At 52.4% G+C, this 25,901-nt stretch overlaps 2 protein-coding genes across 3 annotated transcripts in view; one reads left to right on the forward strand and one right to left on the reverse strand.

Annotated features, from left to right (window-relative positions):
• ARPC2 (actin related protein 2/3 complex subunit 2) overlaps positions 1–13,020 on the forward strand; it is a 33,855-nt gene extending 20,835 nt beyond the window's left edge. The window contains exons 8-10 of the mRNA XM_067570079.1: positions 3,596–3,696; positions 4,723–4,823; positions 12,572–13,020. Coding sequence (XP_067426180.1) covers positions 3,596–3,696; positions 4,723–4,823; positions 12,572–12,596 — 227 coding nt within the window. The 3' untranslated portion in view covers positions 12,597–13,020. The remainder of the gene's footprint in view (positions 1–3,595; positions 3,697–4,722; positions 4,824–12,571) is intronic.
• Positions 13,021–14,413: 1,393 nt separating this feature from the next.
• Positions 14,414–25,571, reverse strand: LOC137167821 (keratin, type I cytoskeletal 18-like). Of its 2 annotated transcripts, XM_067570120.1 has the most exons (8): positions 25,223–25,571; positions 18,933–19,015; positions 17,850–18,006; positions 17,522–17,686; positions 17,312–17,437; positions 16,248–16,468; positions 15,562–15,590; positions 14,414–14,883 (listed from the first exon to the last, which is right to left on the reverse strand). In XM_067570120.1, the coding sequence occupies exons 1-8, from the start codon at positions 25,568–25,570 to the stop codon at positions 14,786–14,788; spliced, it is 1,227 nt and encodes a 408-aa protein (XP_067426221.1). In that variant the 5' UTR covers position 25,571; the 3' UTR covers positions 14,414–14,785. The 2 variants fall into 2 exon arrangements, with proteins under 2 accessions (XP_067426221.1, XP_067426222.1); XM_067570121.1 differs by lacking the exon at positions 15,562–15,590.
• Between the last annotated feature and the right edge of the window lie 330 nt (positions 25,572–25,901).

Here is a 25,901-nt window from a genome sequence, read left to right on the forward strand (position 1 = left end):
CTCTGCTCTTTACTAAAAAGGTTCCTTCTGACCCCAAAGAGTCAGCCATAGCACCAGTTCATATAAGTTTGGATCTTACCCAAAATACCACGCTGCCAGCCAATCCTTTAGTAACTAAAACTAAAGATTTATTATAAAAAGAAAGGAACAAACAATAAGAGAAATGTTAAAGTATTAAAGCAATCAGACACATACAAATGATTTGAAAGTCCATATACATCAGGTTTCTAGAAGAATCATGGAGTTTGCAGGCTTGTATAGTCCCTCTGGTGTACATCCAGTACTTGGATGGGTCTCAGTCCTTTGTTTCACAGCTTCAGCTCAGTTGTAGATGAGCTGATCCAGAGGTAGGTTGGTAGCTGAAGCTGAATCCCGACTGAAGAACAAAATGGATTCTGAGGCTTTTGCCTTATATATCCTCTGGCCCTGGCCATGCTGCTTGTGGAATTTTACAAGAACCAAAATGGAGTCCAGAGTCACATGAGCAAGTCCTGGTGATTCATCAGGTAAATCTCTGGCTTCTCCCCCTGGGCCCCTTGCACCTGTGAGTGTCTCAATGGGCCGTGAAGCAGGCTATTGTTCTGCAGCCATCCTGACTGAGATGCCACTCCGACAGCACAATTTGAAATGCTGATACACCAAACATATCTATAACTTCCATTACACCTATAACACATGAACATAAACATCCTCATCTTACTCAGCACATTATAGCCTTTCTAACAGTACCTGACATGGCATAGCTCACATGATGAATCATTATGGTTTTGACATACTGGTGTCAAACAATATCATAAATGCCTTTCCCCACCCCCCCCCCCCCGCCCCCCCATCCAACCAGTGTGACAACTTGCTTCCCAGGAGTGCTGTGAGGTGTAGTTAATATTTGCAAAGCACCACATGGTGCTAGATACTCCCCTGGAATAGTGTTCCCTCCTGCCCATTTTCATGCAACAGAGTTAGGAGCTGTTAGTATTGGCTAGAAACAGATCTGCAAGCAGGCACTGAGCAGACTTCTCCCTGAGAGCTGAGCCAACCCACCTGATTCCTGAGCTGCAACACCCTCTGCTGTACTCGTCCCGATCCTTTCCTGTGATGCTTGACACCAGACTCTGATTTCTGTGATGAACACTATTGCCATGTGAGGATTAGAGGGACCTAAGTAAGGACTGGAATGCAAGACTCCAGTAATAAAAATACTGAGGTGTTAGCCTGTACATAGGCGTAGGTGTAGCATATACCACATGTATTGGTATTCATAGACTCTCAGAAGATGAGGGTTGGAAGAGACCTCAGGAGGTATCTAGTCCAACCTCTGCTCAAAGCAGGACCAACTAAATCATCCCAGCCAGGGCTTTGTCAAGCCGGGCCTTAAAAACCTCTATTATGTACATACTATAGACATAATATACATTACATATATGGTTGTTGGGAAGTTAACTGAACAATCAGGTTCTACCCACTCTTCTGTTCACACATGCCAGGTATCCCATGACACTTTGCAAAGCTGAAGTCAGCTGTGGCATTAGAAAAGCTGCATGACTGCCTTGTACCAAGGAGAGTTAGGGAGTTCTGTCATGGCTCATCAGTACTTGGGATGTAGTATTCGAAACGAGAGAAGGGAAACTATAGGGATGTACCCTCATAGACCAGTACCTGGAAAGCTTGTATCCAGAACAAAGAGAAGGACGGTAGACAGCAACAAGTACAAACTGGTGGGTTGGATCTTAGCTACGTATAGAAAGTTGTGAAACTTTTTTTGTAAAGCTGTGTTATAAATATAGCTAGTTTAAATGCATATTTCCGAAGCTCACTTTTGGTGTGAGGTGAATGCGCTGTGAGATAAGAATTGCTTCTCAGAAGCCGGGTGTTTGTCTCCTTTTGTATGGTGCTATTCTGTCTTTAGGCAATACATTTGGTTAAATTCGCTTATTGGTCTCTCGAGCATTTTTAAGACTGAGCCAGGAGTGTAGTTAAACAATTGGCTGCACCTTTTCATCAATAGATGAAACGTGGGTTAGTACATTAAGGCTTTTCACTTGAGAGCACCCTTTCTTGCACACCTGCTGCTGCCTCCCTTTGCTGAAAAAAGCTGAATTAGTACGGGTATGTTGTTGCTATACCTGTCTGGGCAAGAGCCCCGAGCTAATACTCCTATCTAAGAGACATCCGGCAACGCATGGGTGATACGGGAGCACAGAGTAATAGCAGTTCTTAAACCAGGCACAAGCTCTGCAACTTGCTTTAGGTCACAGGCTTTGTTTGTGAGCGGTTCCTCTTCAGTGTCTGATTTAACTGCCCCTTTGTGAGATTATCCCCTTGCCAGAGGCCTTTCAGTCTTTGGAATAGTAATTGAGTTGTTCCCACAAAATAACAGCTCCTGGAACTGTGCATGCCTGCCACTCACAGTTGGTGCCGTGCTTCCTGGGCCAGCGTAACTAATAGTGCTTGGCTTATCTAGCCAGCAGACAGGCCGCATGGTAGTGCCGAGACCTGCCTTCTGTTTGTACTGTGGCGGAAGGATGCAAAATTTCATCTTAGGCAGTAATTTTCCTCCGGATGCGTCAGGATTTTAGCAGATTCTGCTCAGTGGCAACAGAGCAATCAGCAGCCTCTGGATGGCTTCCCGAGATGCTGTGCAAGTGTACCACTCTGCCCCGTCAGCTTGGAGCCAGGGGGAGGAGTGATTGGCAGGGGGCCGAGTCTGGGGTTGAGCAGGGATCATTTCAGAGGGTAGAATCCTGATACGTTGCTACTAATGAGCACCTACTGTATCGGTGCCTTTTCGTTTTGTTGCTCCTCCGCGGCTGTTGCTGTTACGGGGAGTGTTGATAATTCATAGCAGGGCAAGTGTTTGCAGGGGAAACGATGCTTGTAAGAAGTGGTTGCTCTTACGAAGTGCTGCTGCAAACGGGTGTCTACCGTGTGCATACAATATTGCTTTGCTGTGTAAAATCACACATTCTCTAATTGGCCTCTTAAATCTTAATGCCAGCGAAGGTCGCCGCTGTGCATTAGATCAGGAGAAAGATTTCTGCTGTATCATTAGCAGAACACATGTAACCTGTCTGTGTTACTCGTTTGGAAGAGACATGCGGGATTAGATTGCTTTCCATGTTTCGTTCACAGAACAGGCCGGTTTTTAGTTCATTTTGCCTCTCTGCCCTCTGAGGTATCTGTTGAAAGACATTCCTCTAGCTTAGGAAAAGGGAACGAAAAGTATTTTTCACAGTTACAACAACGTGATCATCTGCAGGCGATTGGAGTTAAACATCTGTGTCATCCAGACAGTATCCGATTGTACAGCTGGCAGAGTTGCCATGGGTGACTCCCATTGCACGAGACAGCAAATGCTGGAGAGGCGCTGTTAAACCTTATGTTAAAATTCCAGGTGCCAGTCCGTCATATGGTGCAGGAAAGGGCCCTTTCATAGACCTCTTGGGTGTTACGGCTCATGTACTTAAACATATCTTCAGTATCTGTTCATGGATGTGTCTGCCTTTGCCACTAGACTAGGCAGGAGGCGCTCTCTTTCTAGTGGTGCTCAGCCTTGGTTGGAAATAAAACTCTTTGCACCCTTGCTTTATCTTTCCAGTGCTGTTCCCCCGCCACACCAACACTGCTGCCAGGGACAACACCATCAACCTGATCCACACGTTCCGGGACTACCTGCACTATCATATCAAATGCTCTAAGGTACAGAGGGGCCGCTGGAGAAGGGACTGTGCTGATTTCATGTCACACTGTGTTCTAGAGGGCGTGTGTGTGTGGGTGGGTGGGAGGGGTTATGATAAGCATTCCGAGGAGGGTTTTTAAATGCAGAATTCATCTCGGCATCTCTGATTCATGTGCTTCCCGTGCTGAGAACACCGTGTGTAGCGCTTTGGAAACTTTTAAGTGCTACATAAGTGCCCAGCGCTGTCCTCCCTGAGTGCAGAAAGAATCCGCAGAGAGTGCACGTCTTAAACCCTGCCCTCGTCTTTGGTTCTGTCCGTGAGACAGCATCGCAGGGCATCTCCATCTTATGGGGGGATTTGTCCCCAAACTCTACCACAGCTCACTCCCACCTGTTTGCAAAAAATAAGAATTGCCACTCGAGGGTAGACCAGCGGGGCTTCAACTCTGGGATCTGGACTTGTCATGGGCCAGGGTCATAAGCATGGAAAACATAAGCCCCCTCTCCCCGGCCTAATTCTCCCATCACTGGGTATGAGTGACTCCCACAGAAACTAGTGAACTACACTGGAGTAGTACCCTAACGCCTAGAAACCCTAGTCATGGACCACTGTGCTAGGTGCTGTACAAACAACAAAAACTGTGCCTGTCCCAATGAGCCTACAACTTGAGTATTAGAGACAACAGATGAATACAGACAGACGGGGTCCTTTGTGCCACAACATACCACTTCTTCAGGATCCTTGTCCATCAGGTGGCTCTGCCAGAGTCTAGCGTATCTAGGGTAGTGCTATTCTCTTGGGGAATCACCTCCACCCCCGAACATGAGCAACTCCCAGCTACTAGAAACAGTGTCCCTGAATCAGGAAAGAGTCTCAGTCCCAGATCCCCGGCAGGACAATGTGTGTTGCTGGTATTCACATGCCAGCCCTAGGGATTTCAGAGGCTCGTCCTGTTATGGTGATAACGGGTGATGTTTGAAAAACAAAGTGTGAGGATGGAACTTTCAGCCATTTGTGGTTTGTTTGTTTTTTTAATGAAACATAGGCCTATATTCACACACGTATGAGGGCAAAAACGTCAGATTTCCTCAAGGTGCTGAACCGTGCCCGTCCAGACGCGGAGAAGAAGGAAATGAAAACAATCACGTGAGTATCAAAGCTGGGACCCTAGGGCCTGTAAGATCATCATCATCGCGGGTCACACTCTTATTGTTAAAGCCAACACCGTGCGTGTTGGGGAGGTTCTCAGGAGCTGGCAGTGGTGATCACACATTAAAAAGGCAAGACTTCCTAGTGAGTAAGCCCTGTTATAAAATGGAGTAGAATTTTTTGTCCGGAGCCCAGGGAAGCTGTGGGAAGAGTAGAGTAGAATAGAGAAGTAAGACTTCTGCTGTGCGACCTTCTCTTTTTTAATAATCCGAGTTATTTATAAAGTGCACTCCGCCTTTCCCAAGAGGGCATTTTCTCGATTTGGAAAGGGGTAGCTCTGGGTTGGTAGAAGGCAGCAGACTTGGAGACATGAAAGCATTTTGATACCTCTGTATATCCATCTTTTATACAAACCGCATTGCTGAGCTGCGCGGAAGAAAGCATCCCAAGTGCTGGGCTGGCGTGGCTTTGCTGGCTGAGTTTTTGCAGCAGCAAGTCTAGCGTGCACGTCAGGGTCTTTCCTTCACAGAGTGAAAGTGCAGTTGATTCTCCGGATTGCATGATTGGTTTTGTACCTAGAATAATTAAAAACTTGTGAAAATAAATGCAACTCTCCTCCACATTTAAATATTGTTAGGACAAAATAGAACTCTGGGAAAGTCTGACCCTTAATGCTGTCCTCAAGGCAGAAGAGTAGCGTGCTCAATGTTGTCAGCTTAACTTTGAATGTCCTGCCTTTTGTTGGATACTCTCACATTTAGGCAACTCCCTTCAAAATAGATTCAGCTTCTCCATGGCCCACTCAAGTCTGGAATGTAAATCTGGACCGGGCACATGCACAGTTGATAAACTTGGTGAAAAGTGTTCTTACAGGCCCATCCCAGGCTAAGAATTGGGCTCAATAAATATTCACCCCTAACTAAGGGATCTGACCGCAGACTAGTTAGTTAGCAGATTGCACCTTTAAATCCACACTAAACCTAAAATCAAATCTCAAACTGGCGGACTTTTCCTTCATGCATGCATTTGAAAAGCAAGCTCGCTTTCAGGTTATTAGGTAGGACTTTCCCTCCTAGTGGAAACCTTGGGGGAGAGGAACCCCCATGGCATGGGAACCCGAGGCTGAATTTCCCTCATGCTGCGGTCTTGGACAAGTGAAATTACTGCATTGCCTCTGTTCCCTTTTCTGTGAAATGGGGGTGTGTAAATGTTCCCCGGCGTGGGCGGGGGGGGTGGCCCTTCCTTGCTGTCAGTCACTGAGGGAGGCCACACCTCCTGGCCGCTACCGGGTGGTACCAATAACTACCACCATCCCCAAGAGGAGGAGGATGTCTGTAAAGTGCTCTGAACGTTGAATGCATGGGAGATTTAAGTAGTAACGTTATGTGAGACGTCCGCTGCCCTGGGAGCAAAAGAGAATCCCAGAAAATCAGAATGCGAGATCTAGCTGTTCACTTACGGTGCGATACTATAAATGTGGTTCTGTAATTCAGACCAGAGGGGCTGGACCATCAGGGCTTAATCCTGCATCAGGCTCTTGTCGCACTGGGACGGTGCTGTTTGAAGTTACTGCACTAGTCCTCTCTCCCTGGCTAATCCTGGGACCACCGAGGGGAAGGGTCATCCTTGAGAATTGGGAAAGGTTGATCTGCCAGCAGTTCGGTGGATGCCCAACATGTTCAGCTATTCTGCATGTGAATCACACCCAACTGCCTGTTTTAAAGGGAAATAAAAGCTTTCTCTCACACCTGGCTTGTCCAGGAAATGGGAAAAAGCTAAAATGTCTGCCTGCCTGCCTGCCTGCCTCCATTAAACAGGTCATTCTTGTCATGGCTGGCCTCAATAAGTGCCTTCAATGGGCTTATCTTCGCTCCCGTCGCCAGCTGGAGCGGTTTCTGGTGGGACTGGTTTGCTGTTGAAGAGCAGGCAGTTTGCAAGCTCAGTCCTAGCGCCGTGGGTGTACGCCTGCTGAGGTCTCCTAAGGGCGCCTTGGCCCGTTGGGTCTCGTGGGAAGGTTTTCAGGCAGTTCTGTAACGAAGTGCTGGAGAAGCTTCTCTCACGTGTTTTCTGTGATGATCAGTAAGTTTAGTCCTCGCAGGCCTGGCGTTCAGATCTCTCACTGACCATGAAGCACTTAGTTACCATTTAAACTCAGCTTTAGGGCTAAAGAAGAATGAGCCAGGATGTCTTGCCCATTTCCAGAAGAGTACGCGCTCCCCTATTGTAATATGGGGTATTTGGCAGTCACAATCTCTGAGCCCTAGATAGGGTGGGGCAGAATTACCTCTCACCCACTCGATAGGGTGGACTGGCTAAATCCAGATTAAGGCTATTGGAGGGGCATAAAGAAACCACACAGCGGTTCTCAGCTGGGCTAGGCCGCTTGATGAGGAAAGTGTTGGCATCCATCCCTAAGCTGTTCACGTAAAGAGAGAGTACGGGTGGGTCCCGGTGGGGGGCAGGGCAGACAGTGGGCATGGGGGTTGAGGTTTGAGCTGGCTGTGGAAGCCTAGCTACGAGGGCATAACCCAGATGGAGAGGTGCATTAAAATGAGCTCGGATCCCATCACCTCTCCTTCGTTCTGCTGTGGTGCTCGCTTATTTCCCGCTTCGCTTCTTGTTCGCAGGAGCCTCTTCCGTGCCAGGCAGTTCCCTAGCGACTCCCTTCAGCAGGCAGAGTCCCGCACAGGTGTCACGGTGCAGAGCAAAAGGCTGACAGGCAGAGCAGTTGAGGCCAAGAGATGAAACCGCAGATAGGTACAGCAGAAAGGCAGCTGGCTCGGTCATCCTGCCAGCAATCAGTCCTCTTAAGGACTAGACAGGAAAGCTGGGGTTTGTAAGTAGATACCAAATTGTCTGTAATGCTCCATTTAGTCTTTTAATGCTACTTGCTTATCTAGCAGGATGCTGGACAGGAACTGACTAGTCACTGGCATGAGCAGCAGGTTAGCGTGGTGCCAGCTGTCGGGCATCTCTCCTCATGAGACGGAAGAAATGCCTGAGGGGGTTTCACAGGTCGCATGCAGTGCCTTCAGAGAGAACTGTCCCTACGGCACACATTGCTATGGTGAGCTTTGGGACCAGCCAGTCAGTGTCTGTCTGAGGCGGACAGAACTTGGCGGGGTGCAGAGATACAGCTCTAAAATAATTGTTGCTGCTGTAAGTGGAGTTAGAGATAGAGGAGGCCTTATCCAGGATCTCTGAATGGTAATGTCTTAGTGGCTGATGAAGTGATTGGTGCATCCTCCGTCTCTTAAAGTGACATTGCTGGCTATGAATCCTCCTTTAAAAAGTAGTTTAGAAAATCTCTGGGCTGGTAAGAGGGGTGTGAAAATGGGGGAGGGATGGAAGGAGCTCATTTACTTAACACCATTTGTGCTCTGTTTACATTTTGCACCTCACTCACTTCGGGCAGTGAAAATACACGTGTCAGTTTCACCTTATAGCTCTCCTGCATCCGCGAGGAGTGACGGTTTGGGGGAGCGTTTGAAGTCCCTTGTGTCTGGAATTTCCATTAAGCTTTGCAGAATGTCTTCAAAAGCCAGATTTTGAGTCTGGTGCAAATATTGTGTCTGTTGAAGCACCTGGAGTAAGAGGATGCTCTGCAGAGGCGGATTGTTCCAGCTAGAGGGGTAATACTTTGGGGAACATTTGAAGTGGGTCAGCCTTGTGAAGGTTCTTGCCATAGAAACGCTCAGGTTTGTTACATCTATGAGCCCTCCGTGCAGAATAGTGAAACACTGGAAAGGAACCAAAGGACCACATACAGAAATGTTGCATCCTTAGAGAGATGACAGGGCAAGTCTCAGCCAGACTTTCAAGACAGCCCTGTGCACTCTGTCAGCGTTCTCCGACTGTAGCTGGCTTTATTGAAAAGGGGATGGGCTCATTTTTAATCCAAGATATGCCCACGGTGCAGTTGCTCAGGTACGCTCTTCTCCTCGGCATGCGGAAGGATGCTCTCCAGCAGTGGAGAATTGCTTAATGCCTCTGGTGTGGAGCTGTGGTGGAAAGTGCTGATTCATTTTGAGTTAACACTTTGCCTTGGGGAAATTCCAGCTACCTGGAGCAGTTCCTTGGGAGTTTATTACGCTATAAAATTCTCTCCTCTTACAAAATGGTTGTGAGCTGTTGGGACAGCCTGGGGGAAAGAAGGGGGCAGAACTGCTTGGTCCCAACACCCACTAACTGGGGATGTTTGCTGTCTTCATTCTCCAAAAGGTGGTTGGTGCTTTTCTGAGGAGTTTAGCAAAAGCTGGGGCATCGATAGTGGTTTTTAAATGGCTGCTCCTCGTATCACATCTGTCCAGTGCATTGAAGCCTCTTAGGGTGTCTACACAGCAACATAAGCCCTTGCAACCACACACCAATTGTGTTAACCTAGGGCTCGAACCTAGGTCCCAGGACCCTGCAGAGCTGGAGGGGCTGAGCCTGCGTTAAGCTGGGACCTAGGGTCCCAGCCCTATTGCTTTCCTGTGTGCTCACAGCCCTGGCTTGACTTGGGTCCCAGACGTCATCTGGCTATATCCCAGAGTTCCTTGGGGCAACTTCCTTATCCTCTCCATGCTGACAATCTGTGGTGCCACGCCTCCCTTTGCAAACGGCAGCAGCTCTGGTCAGTGTGAATCCACTGTCTATTGAGCACCGGTCTGCAAGCACGCTACTGGAGAGCCCTGCAGGGTTTGCAATGCAGACCGATCAGAAGAAGCCTTTTGCAGAGAGAGCTGCGTCCTGGTCGCAAGAGCACAGCCAGATTCTGGTGCATGTTGTCCAGGCGCCCCTGCACACGCAGCCTGTGAGTCGGGGGAGGGGCAGAGAGCAGAGGAGGGACTAAGCGGCTGCCCTATAAGGAAGGAGAGCAGCAGAGCTCCTGGCTCAGCACAGCCGGGGGAGGATGTACCCCAACATCCTGGTTGCTCACTCTCCCTGCAGGGCAGCTTGCATGCTCCCCATTCCACTCTCTGGTCCCTGCTGCCCTCCCTGGAGCTGCATATGCAGGGGCGTCCAGCCAGCTGCAGGGGGCACGGGGTGTTTTTCCTCTGAAGCCTACATTTTGTCAAACTTTGAAACAGACAAAAATAAATAAAAAACCAACCAAACAAAACCACCTTCACTGAACATCCCATTTAAAAAACTAAATGCTAACTGCGGTATGTAACCTAGCATTTAAATAGCTTCTGTACCAGGTGACTGGAGGACAATTAATATGATGCCAATTTGTAAAAAAGGCTCCAGAGGGGATCCTGGCAATTACAGGTCGGTAAGCCTAACTTCAGTACCAGGCAAATTGGTTGAAACTGTAGCAAAGAACAGATTGATCAGACACATAGCTGAATACAATTTGTTGGCGAAAGTCACCATGGTTTTTGTAAAGGGAAATCATGCCTCACCAATCTACTAGAATTCTTTGAGGGAGTCAACAAGCATGTGGACAAGGGTGATCCCATGGATATAGTGTACTTAGATTTTTCAGAAAGCCTTTGACAAGGTCCCTCACCAAAGGCTCTTAAGCAAAGTAAGCTGTCATGGGATAAGAGGGAATGTCCTCTCCTGGATCAGTAACTGGTTAAAGATAGGAAACAAAGGGTAGGAATAAATGGTCAGTTTTCAGAATGGAGAGAGGTAAATAGTGGTTTCTCTCAGGGGTCTGCACTGAGACCAGTGCTGCTCAACATATTCAGAAATGATCTGGAGAAGGGGTAAACAGTGAGGTGGCAAAATTTGCAGATGATACAAAACTATTCAAGATAGTTAAGTCCAAAGCAGACTGCAAAGAGTTACAAAGGGATCTCACACAACTGGGTGACTGGGCAACAAAATGGCAGATGAAATTCTGTGTTAATAAATGCCAAGTAAAGCACTTTGGAAAACATAATTCCAAGTATATCTATACAATGATGGGGTCTAAACTAGCCGTTCCCACTTAGGAAAGAGATCTTGGAGTCATTGTGGATAGTTCTCTGAAAACATCCATTCAGTGTGCAGCGGCAGTCAAAAGAGGTAACAATGTAAGGAATCATTAGCAAAGGGATAAATAATAAGACAGAAAATATATTGCCTCTAGAAATCCATGGTATGCCCATATCTTGAATATGGCATGCAGATTTGGTCACCCTATCTCAAAAAGAGGTATATCAGAATTGGAAACGGACAACAAAAATGTTTAGGGGTATGGAAAAGCTTCCATATGAGAAGAGATTTATAAAACTGGGACTTTTCAGGTTGGAAAAGAGATGACTAAGGGGGATATGATAGAGGTCTATAAAATCATGACTGGTGTGGAGAAAGTAAATAAGGAAGTGTTATTTACTCCTCATAATACAAGAACCAGGGGCCATCCAATGAAATTAATAGGCAGCAGTTTTAAAAAGAACAAAAGGAAGTATTACTTCACATAAGGCACAGTCAACCTGTGGAACTCCTTGCCAGAGGATGTTGTGGAGGCCAAGACTATAACAGGATTCAAAAAAGACAGATAGGTTCATGGAGGATAGATCCATCAATGGCTATTAGCCAGGATGGGCAGGGATTGCTGTTTGCCAGAGGCTGGGAATGGGCGATGGGATGGATCACTGGATGATTACCTGTTCTGTTCATTCCCTCTGAAGCACCTGGCATTGTCCACTGTGGGAAGACAGGAGACTGGGATAGATGGACCATTGGTCTGACCCAGTCTGGCTGTCCTTATATTAAGTGTTGCAAAGTTTCATTTTAATAGTTGGACAGCCCTGGGGGATCCTCATTTTCCTGCCAGTGTGACTCCGCCTAGACGCGGAGAGCCCAATTTTCAGATTGAGAAGGCTTTCTGCTGAACTACCATCTAAACTGCAGCCATTCTACTGAGACAGCCACCACAGGAGCAGTTTATGTGCTCCTCGTGGGCACCGTCCCAGTTAGGAAATAGCATGGGCAGTACAGTTTTCCCCCACTGCAACACATTCATAGGGTTAGAGTGTAGACACGGGGGTGGGGAAGCGCTCTGGAATAGGGTCACTTGCACTCGGGTCTGTACACTACAGTGTGGACACCAGAGCCCTAGGTCTGAGAACGGGTCAGAAAGTCTGTAACCTAGGGTTAAAATACAGTGTAGGCGCTCAAGCCCAGGATTCCCTGACGTGGGTCAGCTGACTTGAGTTCCACTGACCCATGGCGTGCCTTGCTCAGCAGACATACCCTCACAGTTCTTGACCGTAACATTGGTGGTGCTGAAGACAAGAAGGGTGCCTTACTGTGACCCATGCGCGTATCGGTCTGGCTCTAACCGAGAATGGGGTCTTCTTCCGCTTAACACGCTCACAACAAACTGCCCAGGGAAAGCAAACCGGACTGAGACTGACCTTCTGTGGCTGGTGGCTCTATAGCTTGGGGCATGTGCACCTTGTCTAGGCAGCTTCGACCCTCTTCCCCCCATAGCTCTGCTCTCATTTCCTTTCATGCTCCTTGCAGTTCTCCTTCTCCTCTTCCCCCTCTTGGCTGTCTATCGCCCAGCCCCCACCATCCTGGAACAGGCTCCCACTTCTGCCTGCCGAGCACCTCCCTCTTGAAAACACTCCCCCCAATCTGCTCCACATCGGTGGTCTCGCTACAACCTCGCTGACCCAGCCTGCATGGACTCACCCATGTTAAAGGGAGCCCAGTGTGTGTCTGCAGGGCCATGGGAACGCAGGACTCTGCTGTGAGTGAGTAATGTACGAGGGAGGCTTTGTGAGAGAATAGCCCTAACGTTGCCCTTCTGATCCTTACAGGGGGAAGACGTTCTCATCCCGTTAACGCATGGGGTGTGGCGGCGGCCGCCACTGAAGACAGAAGGCTGGAGCACTTGCTACCTGATAATCGTAGCTTTTAATGTTGCACCTTTCTGGGCTCTTAAGGAATGCAACCAATCGGGGTCTGTTTTGTACAACAGTTTGGGAAGTAATCTGCGGAAACGAGCTGTGCTTGCAGGGACTTACTAGTTCAAAAAACAAACAACCACCTTTATTCCATTGGGATCAATTTGATTTCTTTTCTTTTGCGTTTTTTTCCCTTTTCAAGCTGTTTTGCTTTGCAATATGTTACTGGTAATGAGTTGCAGTATTTCTTATGAGAATAATGCAATATTAACTTGTTTTCTTCTGAGTATTTGAGTTCAAAACTCCTGTATCTGAAGAAATACTGTTGGGGTTCATTAATAAAGGAGATCTTTCTATCTTAACGGCTTGTGTGGTTTTGGATTGTTAGAGAAATTGGACATGGACAAGACCTATGACGTCCCGCTTAGCAGTTCCTAGTGCCAACACAGGAGCGTTCTCTGCATCTTGGGCAGAGTGTAGGCTGAACAAGCATTTCTGTTCTAAGCACTTTCCCCTGCTTGTAACATCTTCAGTTTTTTGGGGGTGAAATTTTGCAAGTTCAATCTTAACCCGGGGGGGCGGGGGGAATATTTTCCAGAGATGAAGCAAAGTTCTGGCTTTGATTTTTGAAAAACAGGTGAAAATATTTTCTCCATGGTAACGTGAAATGTGATCCTTGATCAGCTGGGGTACCTCAGCGGTTTGAGCTGAAACTTGAACGGCTCGGGGGTGATAGCACTTATATTGCGTAGGGGTCTCTGCTCTTGTGAAAATTGCCTGATGTGTGAAAAGTGTTAGTGTGCTCTGTGCCACGCCTACAGGCTCTGTGCCATGCCTACAGGCTCTGCACACTTGGGTGCAGCTTAGGACAACTGAAAGCATGACCTGGAAAAGTGTAGAATTGAGGGCAGGGCTCCTATCTGCTGTGTGGCATGTTTCACTGTTGCCAGGCAGCCAGGTGAATATCTGGGAACATCTCTACCGTCATTTCTTTTTAAAAAATGAGGAAATTCCATTTTAAAAAACTCCGTTAAGATCAGCCAGTGAAGTAATAGGGAGGCAGGCCACGCTAGGCAAGGTTACTTGTGGCAGTCCAGTGGCGGCTGTTGTGGGTGCTTTGTGTTACTTCACACCACCTCTCTCCACTGCGCCTTGGATCGCCCTAAACCCCTGGCTATCATTCTGGCTGCTTCCCTACCTAACCTCCCAAGCCCAGACTTCTAATGGATTTGGTTGGAGGTAAATATTGGGCCAGGACTGAAGAGATCAAACCCGAATGCTCTCTGCAGGAGCCAGCTTGCAGCAGTGCTGGTCATGGGGCTCATATCACATACCAGCTCTCATTCAGTTCATGTGAATAGCACCTCAGTGGATAAGCTGCTCCCATTACAGGTTGGCCTGGTAAGCATCCTGTGTGTTACAACCCTTAGCACAGGGGCAGGTTTGGTTCCAGGCCAGGGCTCCTGGGTGCTCTGGTAACAGAAGAGGAAGGCAGTTTTGCATAGCCAGGAACAGCACCCCATGCATGGGGTCCTGTGGGAGCAGCCTATGCAAATAGGGCATCAAAGCCAGCAGCCATTTGTTAAGTAAAGTGTCAGCTCAGGGGAAGGGCAGAGCCTGAAACAGTCTGGGGCTGTTTTATCACACTTGCTGTTCCTTCCCCTCAGATCCCCTGTGAATTCAGGCCGCTGATTGTACTGGGAAAGCCAGGGGCCCCATCTCCTACAATAACTCCTTTTCAGTCAGCTGGGGGCCTTTTACTGTCTATGGCCAAACAGAGGAGGAGCTTATTGAACACCCCCAGGAGGGTGGAGTCGGATAATGCCCCAAGGAGTATGCTGTGGGAGTAGACCACTGAGGACCCCATAGGATGTCTTGTTCTGGTATGAAACCCCTCCACGACAGGAGACTTGGGGATCCCTAAACACCAGAGCTCACCCACTGATGCCCAGACAAACCAGAGGTAACAGGAGCCATTTCTGGGTTCTCAGAAGATCTTTATTCAGCAGCCTCCCGCTCCCAGCAGAGCACAGACCTCTACAGCAGACAACGCAGCCCCCACCCCTGGTTTACAAAAGCAGACAGCCCAGCTCTAAACGCTGCAGTGGTAGATTTGGATTTCCCTCGTTACTGAATGACTTCCTCAGATCGCTGGGCAATCACTTTCCCATCCACAATCTCCTGGGTGGTGACCACCACCTTCTTAATCGTCTGCCTCCTGGAGCCTGTCAGAGAAGGGAAAAGGGTCATTAGACGGTCCCAGAGGCTTGGCGCTGCCCTACGCTCAGATCTGGGCTGCAGAGGCAGGGGGACGGGTGCAAGGGAAGCGTTGAAGAGGAAGTGCCGGGGGGGTGACGTGGAACAGCGGCAGCTGGGAGCAGCGCGCCTTGTCTCGGTGCAGAGACTAAGGGGTTAGTTGGCTCCGTGCAGGATGCTACTGCTGGAAGGAAAGCGGGTCTGTGAGGCCTCCTCAGGCTTGTAGAAGCCGTCGCTGTTAGCCCAACAGACCAACGCTTCAAGGTGTGCTTCTACGACACTCTTCGAGGGCAGAACTGAGCCCCCCTGCTGCTTTCATCCCCCACTCCAGCGGGCCTACATTGGGGTACCCCCATGCAGTGGGAACACCCCTCCCCTGCCATGTTTTCTGGATCCGGATGTGCAGTGGTTCTACTCAGAACGCCACTTTCCAACAAGACAGGAGACCACGGCTGAGGGACGTGTAGCGCTGGTAGAAAAGGAAGAGTAGCAAGGCAGACAGGATGTGGCCTGGGGCAGGGAGATCAGCACCACACAGGAAGCGTGCAAGCAGGTCGATGGGAGGGGGGCAGGCAGCGGCAGCGAAGCAGCGTGCTCTGGAACTAGCTAGCACCTCTACGCTAGTGGCACCACCCTGGGTCACTTACCCACTTTGGCTGGATTCAGCATCTCCTCTCTGCAAACACAAAACAGGGCAGCGTTTGTGTGGCCACCAGCCCTCCGGCGGGGTGATTTGCTTACAGGGGGCACCGCTCCCCGTACAGCCCGGGGCACCCGCCGCCGTAGGCAGCGTGGGATTTGCATGCCTTTTGCTGCTTCCTCTCTTCACAGCAGCTGCTATAAACGCAGTCCCTGCCTGGCAACCGGGGCTTGCGAAGCCACGGGCTAAAAATACCACGCGCCACCCCCTCCGGCTCTTATCAGCACCTTTCCACCAGCCACACCAGGTTAGACTCCTGCTCCAGTGAGGGAACCCCAGCCTCTTCGGTAAGGGCACAGAGCTAGCTTTTCCTATCCAAAAAGAAAGCAGGTAAATAAGCCCCCCAGGGCAATGCCAGCAGAGCAGAGACCACAGCCCAGCCCCAGTGCTGATTTCATCCTGCATCCAGCAAGGAGACACTGCAGAGGGGAAGGATAAAGCACAGTGCAAGGGGACCAAGGGGTCTGGAATTGACTCCATCAGCCCTGAGCAGGAGGAGGAAGCGTATCCGGTGCCAGAATGGGAGCAGAGCATCTGAAATTCCCAGGAGGGGTCGCATGGGAGCCCCACAGCCAGCCGGAGGGGGGAGAGCAACGGAGGGAGCGGAGCGTTCGTGGCCCCACAGCCAGTTACCTGTCGGTCACTCCCTCGATCAGCTGGCGGTACTGATTGATCTCATTCTCCAGCTTGCTCTTCAGGTCCAGCAGGGCTTCGTAGTCCCGGGCCTGGCACTCCAGGTCAGCCCGGCAGGCGGCCAGCTCCTCCTGCAGCTTGGCAATGATGTGATTGAGCTTGGCCAGCTCCTCGTTGTAGTGGCCTTCTGTGTTCTTCAGCGTGTTCTCCAGCGTGCTGACCTGCGGAGGAGCAGGGCCCAGAGCCGTTACCTCTGACAGCCTAGGGCACGGGCGCCTGCACCAGCCCACGGGCCATGGCCGGGTTCCTGGGTGCCACTAGAAGGGACCAATGCACCCCCTGCCCCCGTGTTCTAGGACCAGGCAGCCCAGATGTGCCTCCCGCCAGCCCGAGGCAGGTGCCCGCTGTCCTTTTCCTTCACGTGCAGTTAATGCTCAGCTCTGACGTCGGACCACCCCATAGTCTAGGCACTTTCTTTACCCGTCTCTCCCCCCGCCCCAAGCACGTCTGGCGTCAGTGCGCTCCGTGCTGCCGCCCCGTGGAAGGGATGAGGCCAGCACCAGAGCAGTTAGCGGGGAGTCGGTCCAGTACAGTCTGAGAATTGGAGGCAGCTGTTTTTTTTGAAGCCTGCATCCTCACTGAAGTGGGAGGGGGTGAGCTGCTAGCCCTGGGGCGGTGTAGCCGGCCTCAGGAACCACGCGTGGCGCCTCAGGCTTACGGCCTTTCTGGGCAAGGGCGTGGCACTTGCTAAGGTTTAGAGGAGCTGCAACCAGAGAGTCGGGTTCAGGTCGGGCCTGCAAGGACCCTTCTGGGGTGTGGAACAGGCGCTGCTCAACCTGGCTCTCTGCACAGCTTCAGGAGATGGGCAAAACGTGAGACCCTCACTCCTTTCCTAGGGAAAGGGGCTCATTTCGGTAGAGACCAGCCCTGCCCCAGCCGGGAGAGGGGCTTGGGTGACTTCCTCCCCCCTCAAACCCCTGCTTCCTCATCCTGCAGCAGGAAAGCGTCGCCCTGCCAGGGAGCAGGACGTGCGGCAGGGATGGGGGCAGCAGGGGCTCCCTCACCATTTTCTGGAGGGTCTGGTATTCGAGCTCCAGGCCCTGCAGCTGCCGGCGCAGCTCGGCCAGCTCGCTCTTGGCTTCCTCCAGCGCGTGGCTGTTCACGTTGGCTTCCTGGGACATGGAGTCGAACTAGGGGAGAGGAGAGAGACAGGCCGGTTACGTCAGGCGGTCGCGGCGCGACGCTGCAGCCCTTCTCCCGGGTTCTGCCCTCACCTTGTCCTTGAACCAGCTCTCGGCCTCGGCCCGGTTCTGGTCGGCCGCTTTCTCGTACTGGCTCCGGACCTGGGCGATGCTCTCGCTCAGATCCGGCTTCCTCGGGTTATCCACCTCCACCAGCACGTCGGATTTCGCGATCAGCGCCCGGAGGGCCTCCGCTTCCTACGGAGAGGGCAGAGGGGCGTTAGCAGCTCGCGGCCCAGCAATGGTCCCACCGCGGCCCCGTCGCCCCAGGCAAAGCACAGCCAAGCTAACTCCGCTCCCACGCCTCCCCTCTTCTGCCACGGCTCCGGCAGTCGCCGAGCGGCCCCTGCCCGGCCGTTACCTCCTGGTGGCTCTTGCGCAGGTGGGCGAGCTCTTCCTTGAGCGCCTCCAACTCCGCCTCCAGCTTCATGCGCAGGAAGTTGGTTTCCTCCATGATTTTGCGCAGGCCCTGGGTGTCCTTCTGCACGCTGTCGCACACGGCCTGCTCTGCCTCCAGCCTGCGGGACAGGCGGGAGATCAGACCCTGCCCGAGGGAGGCGCAACGCCAAGCCTTGGCTTCTCTTTCTGCAGGAAAGGGTCTTGGAGCCAGGCAAGGAAGAGTTAACCCAGCCAGCTGTGAGCACCCCGGGGGCTTGCGGACTCCTACCTGCCCAGACTCCACGGTGAAGGACACAACGAAAGGCGGACAGACGCCTCCAAAGCACCGATGGGGCCAGTGGTCTGGAAGACACCAGCCTACTTAACAGGCCGGGGGAGAGGCTGCCCCCCTGGGGCAAGGATAGCCTTCGAACTCAGCAAGCTGTGAAAATTCAGCTCAAGGACATGGATCCGTCCCACCCACCAAGCAGGGTGGAGGGGAAGCCCCGAAGCCAACCCGAAGACCAGCAGATCGTGTCTAGAAAGGCTTCGCCGTTCGGCCGCGGAGGGCGGGGGAAGCAACGATGAGTGGTTTGGTTGTGCCAGGACAGCGGGGCAGCCCCGCCTGGAAGTAGCTCCTCTCTGGAGCTGTGGCCCTTTGGAAATGCCCTCCCATCCCAGGGGGGCAAGCGTAATTCAGGGGCTTGCTTCTGTTTCCTCCCCCAGTTGAGCAGCTGGTCACAGGAAAAGGCCTTGAGGAGACCAGCAAGGGAAGCCAGGGCCCCTGCCCTGCGCTGTAGCTGGAATCCTCTCCTGCCATGCTGAACAGCTGACGCTTTGCGCCTGCCAAGTGGGGCATGGGGCCATGGGTTCCAGCCCTGGGGGATTGCTACAGGTGCGCAGCGGCGGAGTGTGTCTATTTCCCCAAGGGCAGGGGCTGTACGGGCCCAGGGAGAAGCTGCACTTCACAGCGTGTCTGTTTCCCAGCCTCCCCTCTCTGCACAGTTCGCGCGTGCTCGCCCAGGGCGGCCGCGACGCTCGTAGGTGTGCAAGTGAGTCGACCTACTTGACCTTGAAGTCGTCGGCCGCCAGCCTGGCGTTATCGATCTGCAGCAGCAGCTTGGCATTGTCCATGTTGAGATCTTCCACCTGCAAGAGAGGCCAGGGAGGTCAGGCTAAAGCAAAGGCGCTGTTTGCCCACGGAGCGCCGGGCTCGTGGCTGACAGAGGAACCCCGAGGCAGAGCAGTTCACGTCTGTCAGCGTGCGTCTGTCCCTCAGACAGCCCCAGGGTCGGATCTTGGGACTCAAAACTTCTGCAATCCTAGCCTCAGCCCTGTGCAGATCCTCTGGGCTCTGACATCACTTAACACCCCCACCGACAGCAACGAGAGCTGGCGGGGCTCAGCATCTCTCAAGCCAGGCCCCTAATCTCTGAGCCCAGCGTTCTGCTCGCAGGGAGCCGTGGAACGTGAAGCTCTTCGAATGGGAACAGGCCCCTCTCCTAGATCGAAGACCCGAAAGGGTGATGAGATCTCGTCTGACAGATCCGCGCTCAGTCTTCATTATTCCCCTCTCTCCATCAGCCTGTCCCGCTCCCAGACCGCCTGCATTCCCTGTGCCCGGACTTGCCTTGATTCCCACATGGCACCCATCCCCCACTGGTACCCAGGGCCAGCCACAGCTGAAGGGTGCACGTGTGATATTTCCCTCTAGACCTGCTCCCTCTTTTTAAACATCCACTCAAAACCCTGGCCTCCCTTTCTGCCCGCAGGCAGCCTTCCCTTCCTGGCAAAGCCTGGCCTGGCTCCCGCTCACCCTGCCCGTCCTCCACACTTGTCCTCCCCCAATAGCAAGTCTGAGCCATCTAGTCAATCCCCAGCTACAGGAACTAGGTGGTGCTTGTATAACCCCTGGTTACTGGTGGCTGAGCACTTCCCAGTCCATTTATCTTCATAATCCCCCCTCTCCCCTCTAAGGCAGGGCAGGCCCAGATCCCAGACCTGAACCCTTGGACCGTCCTTCCAACGCTGAGCCTGACCTGCCCTCCATCCTCCTGCCATTGCTGTCACTACGTGACATGATTTCACGGGTCCTCATCCCCACACACACCCCCCCCCTTCTCTCAGCCCTGAGCCGGCCTGCAGCTTAGATCCTCCTGAAACAAGGTAAGACCGGGAACCTGCCCCTGGGTTTCACGTTTCAGAAACTGGCGCATTGGCAAAACAAAAACAAGGCGTTTGTTTCCTTCCCAGCCTCCCTGGGCTCTTTGAGTCACCGGCTGGGATTACCACAAAGTCAAACCAAGGGCAGGTGGCTGCATTGGCCCAGGGAGAAGCTGTATTTTACAGCCGGGTGCGGGGAGAGGATCCAGGACAGAGGGCATCTCTTCTCTGGACCCCAGGAGCATTGACAGGGAGTGAAGAGTCACGTTCTAGGGAGGAGAATTTAACTGAGACCATCCAGCTGCTAGTGGTGGCATTTCCCTGGAGGCACCTGGAAATAAGCTGCTTCCTGCTCATTCGAGTCCATGGAAGCCTTCCTGTGGTCTTCAGTGGGCAACGGCTCGACGCTTCTGTTCCAAACACAGTTCTAAACGTCACAAGCCAGCCGCTGCGTTTCCACACCACCTTTCCAGCCACCCCCACTCAGACACCTGGCAAGGTTCCCCCCTCTTCAGTTGGCAGAAGCAGAGGATGGTGAGGCATGAGAGCGCTGCAGTGTTTCACCCCAGAAGCAGATGCATTTCAGGGGTGGGGAAAGTGATCCCATGCCCAGTTTAAGGCCCGGATCCTGCAGTGCACTCGATGTGGGCAGACTCTTGTTCCCCCAGGGCGGTGTCTGTCTCCAGGGGGCTCAGGGCAGGATCAGACCCCACTGAGGTAGAAGACAACCCGGTGAGTGCAAGCTTGGGTCTGTAGGAGGTAGCCCCTGGATTCCGTACGACACTGAGTGAGGAGTCTGATGTAAGACCCAGTAATCGAGGTGTCTCCCTGCCAGGCAATGCTCAGGGGGCCGAGAGAGACTGGGAGGCCCTCACGTTAGACAGCTGCACCAGTGCTCTTTGAGATGCTGAGCACCCTGCACTCTCTGAAGGCAGCAGGTACCCAGCACCTCTGGAACACGACTCAGGGCTGCTTCTGTTTCAGGGGGAGATTTTCAAATGCGCCCAAGGGACTTCGCCATCCAAACCCCTAGGATCCCCGTGCCTCAATCTCTCTAGTGCTGTTGAAAATCCTACCTGGGCCCCCTTTACTTTTAACACAAGCTGGATCAGCCATTAGATAGTTAAAGCAAGCCAAGCCTGCCTCCTGCTGGTGGAAATAATGCATCGTTTGCTAATAGTTTGCTGGGTTTAAAAACAAAAAACCCCACCAATTCCAGCTGTCCTCCGTGCGTTCCCTCTAGTATTCCCATCAGAAATGCATTGGTGCGAGGGAAGGAGGAACAGTGTGTTAGGGAAGGGGCTAGGAGCAGCGAAAGGTCCCTTGCTCTTCTACGGGGCTGGAATGCAAATATTTAACCAAATCACCCCCACCCTGCATCGGAGGCTCGTTTTCCAGCTGGAAATCTCAGTGAGAGCTGGGCTTTACAGACTGCCCGTACCTACCACTGAAATGTAGCCACTTCTGGGCCGACAGAGTCTGGGACAGGAAAGGAGAAGAACATTGTGTACTACAGAAAACGGAGAAGCGGCGTGTAGAGGCCAGCACTGGAATTGGCGTTGGACACCCAGGCCAACCAGCTCAGCCTTGCCAGAAGTGCCCCGAAATGCTGAGCACCAAGAGGGAGTCACAGGTGAGACTGCAGAACTACGAACTGGGGCGTGTAACCTCTCGCCTAAATCAGCCTTTGGACCAGATGACAAGCGGCTAGCTAACGTGACACCGATTTTTTTTTTTTTTTTTTTTTTTTTAAAAAGCCTCCAGAGGTGATCCTGGCAATTACAGGCCAGTGAGCCTAACTTCAGTCCCAGGCCCATTGGCTGAAACGATAATAAAGAACAGAATTATCAGACACACCGACGAACACTCTATGTTGGGGAAGAGTCAACACGGCTTTTGTGAAGGGAAATCATACCTCACCAATCTACTAGAATTCTTTGAGGGAGTCAACAAACATGTGGAGCAAGGTGATCCAATGCATCTAGTGTACAGGGACTTTCAGAAAGCCTTTGACAAGGTCCCTCAAAAGCTTTTAGGCAAAGTGAGCAGTTATAGGATAAGAGGGACGGTCCTCTCATGGATCAGTAAGTGGTTAAAAGACTGGAGAGAGAGTAGGAATAAATGGTCAACTTTCACAGTGGAGAGAGGTAAATAACAAGGTCCTCCGAGGACCAGCGCTGTTCCACCTGTTCATAAATGAGCTGGAAGAAAGGGGTAAACAGTGAGGTGACAACGGTTGCAGAAGAAACAAAATGAATCAAGCTGAAGCTGACGGCAGAGAGTTACCAACGGGTCTCTCAAAACTGGGTAACAAAATGGCAGATGAAATTCAGTGTTGATAAATGTAAGGCGCACAAGAACAATCCCCATTATACATACAAAAGGTGGGGGTCTAAATTAGCTGTTAACACTCAGGAAAGATCTTGGAGTCATTGTGGATGGTTCTCTGAAAACATCTGCCAAGCGTGTGGCAGTCCAAAAGAACTCATGTAGGAACAATTAGGAATGGGATAGATAGTAATCTAGAAAGTGTCAGAACGCTGCCATATAAATCTTTGCGCTGCCCACACCTTGAATACTGCGTGCAGTTCTGCTCACCTGATCTAAAAACCATATCTCAGAATGGGGTAGAGTACAGGAGAGGGCAACAGAAATGATTGGGGGTCTGGAACAGCTTCCGTATGAGGAGAGTAAGAGGACTGGGACCATTCATCTTAGAAGTGAGACAACTCAGAGGAGAAATAGGATAGAGGGCTATAAAATCCTGAATGATGTGGAGAAAGTGAAGCAGGCAGTGTTATTTATCCCTTCATACAACACACAAAGTGGGGTCACCCAATGAAATTAACAGGCTGCAGATTTAAAGCAAACACAAGGAAGTATTTCTTCACATAACGCATAGTGAACCTGGGGAACTCCTTGCCTGGGGATGTTGGGAAGGCCAAGCGTATAATTGGGTTCAAAACCGAATGAGAAGTTCCTGAAGGATAGGTTCAGCAATGGCTAATAGCCAACATGTCAGAGATGCTGTGGGTGTCCCTAAACCGCTGGCTGCCAGAAAGTGGGATTGGACAACAGGGAATGGATCACTTAGTAATTGGCCTGTTGTGTTTTTTCCCCCTCTGAAGCATCTGGCACGGGCTGTTGTCAGAGACAGGAACCTGCACTAGATGGACCATTGCTCTGACCCAATCTGGCCCTTTTTAGGTTCTTAAATGTTTAATGACCACAATTGGGGAGGAGTCCAGATTTCTAGCTCGTACAAGCAAGGGCTCAGCCCCTCTCCCCCCCCTCCCCAGAGCCAGGCTGGGAACAGAGAATCCTGGAATCCCCAGCGCTTCTGGAGGCCTAGACCAGCTGTCCTTGTGGGGAAGAAGTCTGCTCTCAGGCAGGATGTTGATAAATTGGAGAGAGGCGAGCCGTGAGAACGATTAAAGGATTAGCCAACATGCCTTACACCGACCGACTTGAGGAGCGCCATCTATTCACCTGCACAAAGAGAAGGTGAAGGGATGACGTGGCTACAGACTATAAGCACCGACACAAGGAACAAATATTTAATGATGGGCACCTTCTCTTTGAGAACAAAGGAGACAATCCCGTGCTGAAAGCTGATGCTAGAGTGAGTCAGACTGGAAAGGTGGCGTAAATTGTAAGAATGAGGGTAACTGACCTGGGGAAAATTGTTCCCGGGGTTATGGTGGGATTGCCCATCACTGAATTTTTAAAGCAAGAATGGGTGTTTTTCCAGAAAATCTGCTCTAGGAATTATTTTGGGTCAACTCTGCTAGGCAGGGAGGGGGGTCAGATTAATGATCACAAGGATCCTCTTCTGGCTGTAGAATGTATTAATCTATATTCAGCGACCCTGCCTCCAGCTTGATTCTGCTTGAACCCAGAGGGCGTGTCCAGATCCTTGCTCGTACTGTTTGGACAGAAGACAAGATTTACACACAAAGGGAATCCAGCTCTCTGCGCCTTTGTTTACTCTCAGAAGGCTAATAATGGAGAGAGAGAAAACAAACACTTCTGTTTGGCCGCTTCCTCAGGAGAGATTGTTTAACCAAGCAGCCCCAAGAGACTGCCAGAAGCAAGGCAGGATGGGGAAGAGAAGCAGGGCTAGGCCAGGCAGGCAGGGCTGTGGGACATCTGGCCAAGCACAGGCCAGCTGTGTTGAGCAGGTACCTTCAGTCTCGGGAGAAGAAGGGATTTCAGTTCAGCAACTCCAGAAGCCCAGCGCCTCTCTGCAGGCCTTTATTCCCTTCTCCCCTGCCTGGCTGCTTGGTTTGGAAACGGGGGGATTAGACAGCAGGGGACCCCCTGCAGATTTGCAAACCTGCAGAGCCTCACTGACTGATGGGCGAAGCAGCAGCGATGCAGGAGACTCCTGCCCGATCAGTCCCCCGGCGCCACATTTTTAAAACGGGGCCGTTCTGGGCACGTAACTTGCAACACCTGGAAGAGGCCTGATTTTCAGCCCTGTCTGAAACGGTCAAGCCTCGAAATAACCCCCCTGACCTCCCCCAGCACTTTCCCCCCTTGGCCCGGGGCAGCAGGGCCAGGCAGAATGGAGCTGTACAGAGCAGTCTTGGTGGTTCAGGCTCTACCTCTGCCTGGGGTCTGGCTGTCCAGGGCAAGGCGAGGCCTGCTGCCGTCTCACTAACAGAAGAAAGTGCGAGCTCCTGGGCGCAAGGGGCGGTGGCCCTAGAAGAAGCAGCTTTTGGAGTTTGTGGTTCCTGCCCCGCCCGCCCTGTTGGATCTAAAGTGAGGGGCGCTTCTCCAGAAACCAAGACCCTGCTCTGACAGGCTTCCCACCTGAGCACGTCTGTCTCTGTCTGTTTGTCTGTCCCACCTCTCAGCGGTGCCTGCCCCCTTGCACCCTGAGATCTCTCCGCCCAGGCGCCTCTCTCAGCTGGGGAGGGGGCGGTTCTAACCCCCCGCCCCCCAGCTCTGTAACCCCAGGGAGGGGGCCAGGCAGCCCCCATGGATGGGGGGCAATAAGAAAAGGGCCCCCTCTGCCCTGTTTCTAATGTTGCCCCAGCAGGGCACAGGGCAAGCGTGAGTCCCCCGGGCTAAGCCCTGCCCTGGCCTATTCCCCCCCGGCTGCGGCAGCTCACCCCCCCTCTCCACCCCCTGCCTGCCCCCCCAAACAAACCCAGCGAGCCCCCCTGCTCCCGCCGGCTGCCCCCCTACCTGCTTGCGCAGCTCCCCCAGGGGCCGCTCGCAGGACTCCCAGTCCCGCTGGCCGGCGGCCCCCCGGCGGGCCCGCAGCTGGGCGATCTCCTCCTCCAGCGCCCGGTTGGCCGCCTCCAGCCCCCGCACCCGCCCCAGGTAGCCGGCCAGCCGCTCGTTCAGCCCCTGCAGCGCCTCCTGCTGGCTGCCCTGCTGCAAGCGGAGCAGCGCCGGCCGCAGCGAGTCCAGGCCGACCCGCAGGCTGGGCAGCGAGAGCCGGGGCTCCAGGCCGCCCGCCCCCCCGTACATGCTGCCGGCCGAGAAGCCGGACCGCGGGCGGGCCGGGAAGCCGCTGCTGGCGCGGGACATGCTGCCGGGCTGGGGCTGGGGCGGCTCCCCAGCCCGTTATATCCACCTGCGGCCGCTGCATTATTCAGGAGGGGGAGGCTCATTTGCATGCCCAGGTAGACGCCGGCCAATGGAAGGCGCCGCCGCGGGCCCCGCCCCCCGCACGGGAAAGGGGCAGATTGGCGAAGCCCCCGGGGCAGGGGCGGGGCTATGCTAATGAGGGTGGGGGACAGGTCGGGGCCGCGCTGAGCCTAGGATGACCGGGGATGCGGCCGCAGGTGCGCCCAGGTGGGCAGGGGCGGGGCTATGCTAATGAGGGTGGGGGACAGGTAGGGGCCGCGCTGAGTCTAGG

This window comes from Emydura macquarii, unplaced genomic scaffold, assembly GCF_026122565.2.
Source record: "Emydura macquarii macquarii isolate MOO-44397 ecotype Brisbane River unplaced genomic scaffold, CSIRO-AGI_Emac_v2 contig_2988, whole genome shotgun sequence".
Taxonomy (NCBI): domain Eukaryota; kingdom Metazoa; phylum Chordata; order Testudines; family Chelidae; genus Emydura; species Emydura macquarii.